At 29.2% G+C, this 2,096-nt stretch overlaps 1 protein-coding gene across 1 annotated transcript; it reads left to right on the forward strand.

The window, feature by feature from the left end:
• The first annotated feature begins 260 nt into the window (after nucleotides 1-260).
• LOC129885218 (defensin J1-2) lies at nucleotides 261-1,815 on the forward strand. The gene is made up of 2 exons (XM_055959415.1): nucleotides 261-421; nucleotides 1,288-1,815. The coding sequence occupies exons 1-2, from the start codon at nucleotides 358-360 to the stop codon at nucleotides 1,446-1,448; spliced, it is 225 nt and encodes a 74-aa protein (XP_055815390.1). The 5' UTR covers nucleotides 261-357; the 3' UTR covers nucleotides 1,449-1,815.
• The last annotated feature ends 281 nt before the right edge of the window (nucleotides 1,816-2,096 follow it).

Raw genomic sequence — 2,096 nt, forward strand, 5'->3', positions numbered from 1 at the left:
ATAATTTGGTGAACAATCTATTCTGTCTTCATGTAGAGTTTAGAAAAGGCTACATCCTAAGGGATATGAAGTAATATAATTTACTCTAATATAAATATTAGTGTCTGGCTTCTACGATTCAAACTCATGACCTATAAATTATTCATAGATAACTTTATCTAAATATTAGTGTCTGGCTTCTACGATTCAAACTGATGACCTATAAATTATTCATAGATAACTTTATCATTATTCTCACACTCCTCTTCACACTCATATATCTTTATGGTGCTATAAATTAGACCTATATAGTAGTAGCCTCTTCACTCTTCAACACAACAAAGAAGAAAAAAATAAAAGCAAAGAGATATATTCAATATGGCTGGCTTTTCTAGAGTAGTTGCAATTGTTCTTCTTATGTTGATGCTGGTTTTTGCTACTGGTAATTAATTAATTCTTTTTCTTTCTTATTTGGCTCTTCATCTATAATATGTTAAAAGATTATACGTTTCAAAAGTTTTAAAAATATATAAATTTTATGATAGTAATAAATTTTAAAAATCTTTTATTTTTTTAAAAAATTCGATAATATTGATTCAAATAATGTCAAAATAAATAAAAATTGACTGTACCTACACCAGCTACCATGGTTTACCAGTTGTTAATTAGTACTTGCAAATATACCAAAATCATCTTATTATGTAATTCCTCACTTTCTTCGATGTTAACTTGAGAGGCGTATCTAAAGTAAATTCTGTTAGTTTAACTGAATTTATGAAATATACTATATCAATAAAAGCTAAATATCAACATATAATAAAATCATACACATTCTAATGTTAGTTGTTGATGTGGGAGCATCACTTCTAAAAGTTTTAGTGCTCAATTATATGGTCTTCTCAAAATTCAACAAAAAAAAGTGTATTGGGCATAGACTTTTCTCAGTTAGGCTCATGTAAGGAAGGTAGATATCTCATAAAATTAGTCGAAGTATGTGCCTGAATTTCACTGTTATAAAACAAAATGGTCTTCTCAACACGCTTCTAACATGCAGAGCTAGCTAATTTCTTTTAATTTTTTTATAGACCAAACATAAGAAAATTCTTTTTAATAATAAGTTCGTAGTAAGATTTGAATTCACGACTCTACCTACTTTGATAGTTACATTTTAATTTGGATCACCATCTCATTTAAATATTTAAATCATTAAAATGAAGACACATATATTTGCTTAATTATATATTTTTTCCCTCTAAGTACATTATCGATTTTAAATTTTGAATTCGCCTGTACATTAATAACGTATAGGGATGGTGGCGGAGGCGAGGATTTGCGAGTCGCAGAGCCACCGGTTCAAGGGATTGTGCTTCAGTAAGAGAAATTGTGGTTCCGTTTGCCATACTGAGGGGTTTAACGGAGGCCACTGCCGTGGATTCCGTCGCCGTTGCTTTTGCACTCGACACTGTTAATTAATTTAATTAATTAAATTAATTAATCAATTAAGCTTTCTTGTAAGAGTTGTTATTATTATGAGTGTTTAGATATGTAATATGAATTAATGTCTTGAAATAATAAAAAAAAATTAACGACCATTTGAACCTTAAGAAACAGAGTTGTTCTGTTTTCTTGGGAGTTAATGGTTTGTTATGGTTAATGTTGTTGGCTATTTTTGATTGTAAACTTCTTTTATGTACTAATTGCCTTGCCTTCTTGTGATAATTTCTTCTTTTAGTTTTGTTTGGCCAGATATAGAGCCAAAATTTATAGTTTATGAGTTAACTTTGTTGTATGAATTAGACATGGGGATATTGAAAATATAAATTTAGATTTGGAGTATGAGGGTCAGAATATTTAATTTTGATGTGAGTAATGTTGTGTAATACTATCTTTGTACCATATTAACTGCCGTGTTTAACGTTTTGAGAGTCAAATTGTATAAGCTTTAACTTCGTTATGTAAATTTAAATGAGAAATTTTTAAAAATCAAGGTCATAATGTCACACATCTCCAAAAATCTGATGTGTAAGTGTAAGAATAAATTCCATACGGACTAAGGAAAAGCCAGACCACAAAAGAAACGAAAAGACGAATAACGAAGAAAAATATCTCAAAATCTG

The sequence above is a fragment of the Solanum dulcamara genome, chromosome 4 (genome assembly GCF_947179165.1).
Source record: "Solanum dulcamara chromosome 4, daSolDulc1.2, whole genome shotgun sequence".
Taxonomy (NCBI): domain Eukaryota; kingdom Viridiplantae; phylum Streptophyta; class Magnoliopsida; order Solanales; family Solanaceae; genus Solanum; species Solanum dulcamara.

Excerpts from the sequence above, each read along its gene's own strand:
- LOC129885218 (XM_055959415.1), top strand. The coding sequence starts at position 358 with ATGGCTGGCTTTTCTAGAGTAGTTGCAATTGTTCTTCTTATGTTGATG. Across the intron at positions 422-1,287 it reads GATGCTGGTTTTTGCTACTG|GGATGGTGGCGGAGGCGAGG; the intron begins GTAATTAATTAA and ends AATAACGTATAG.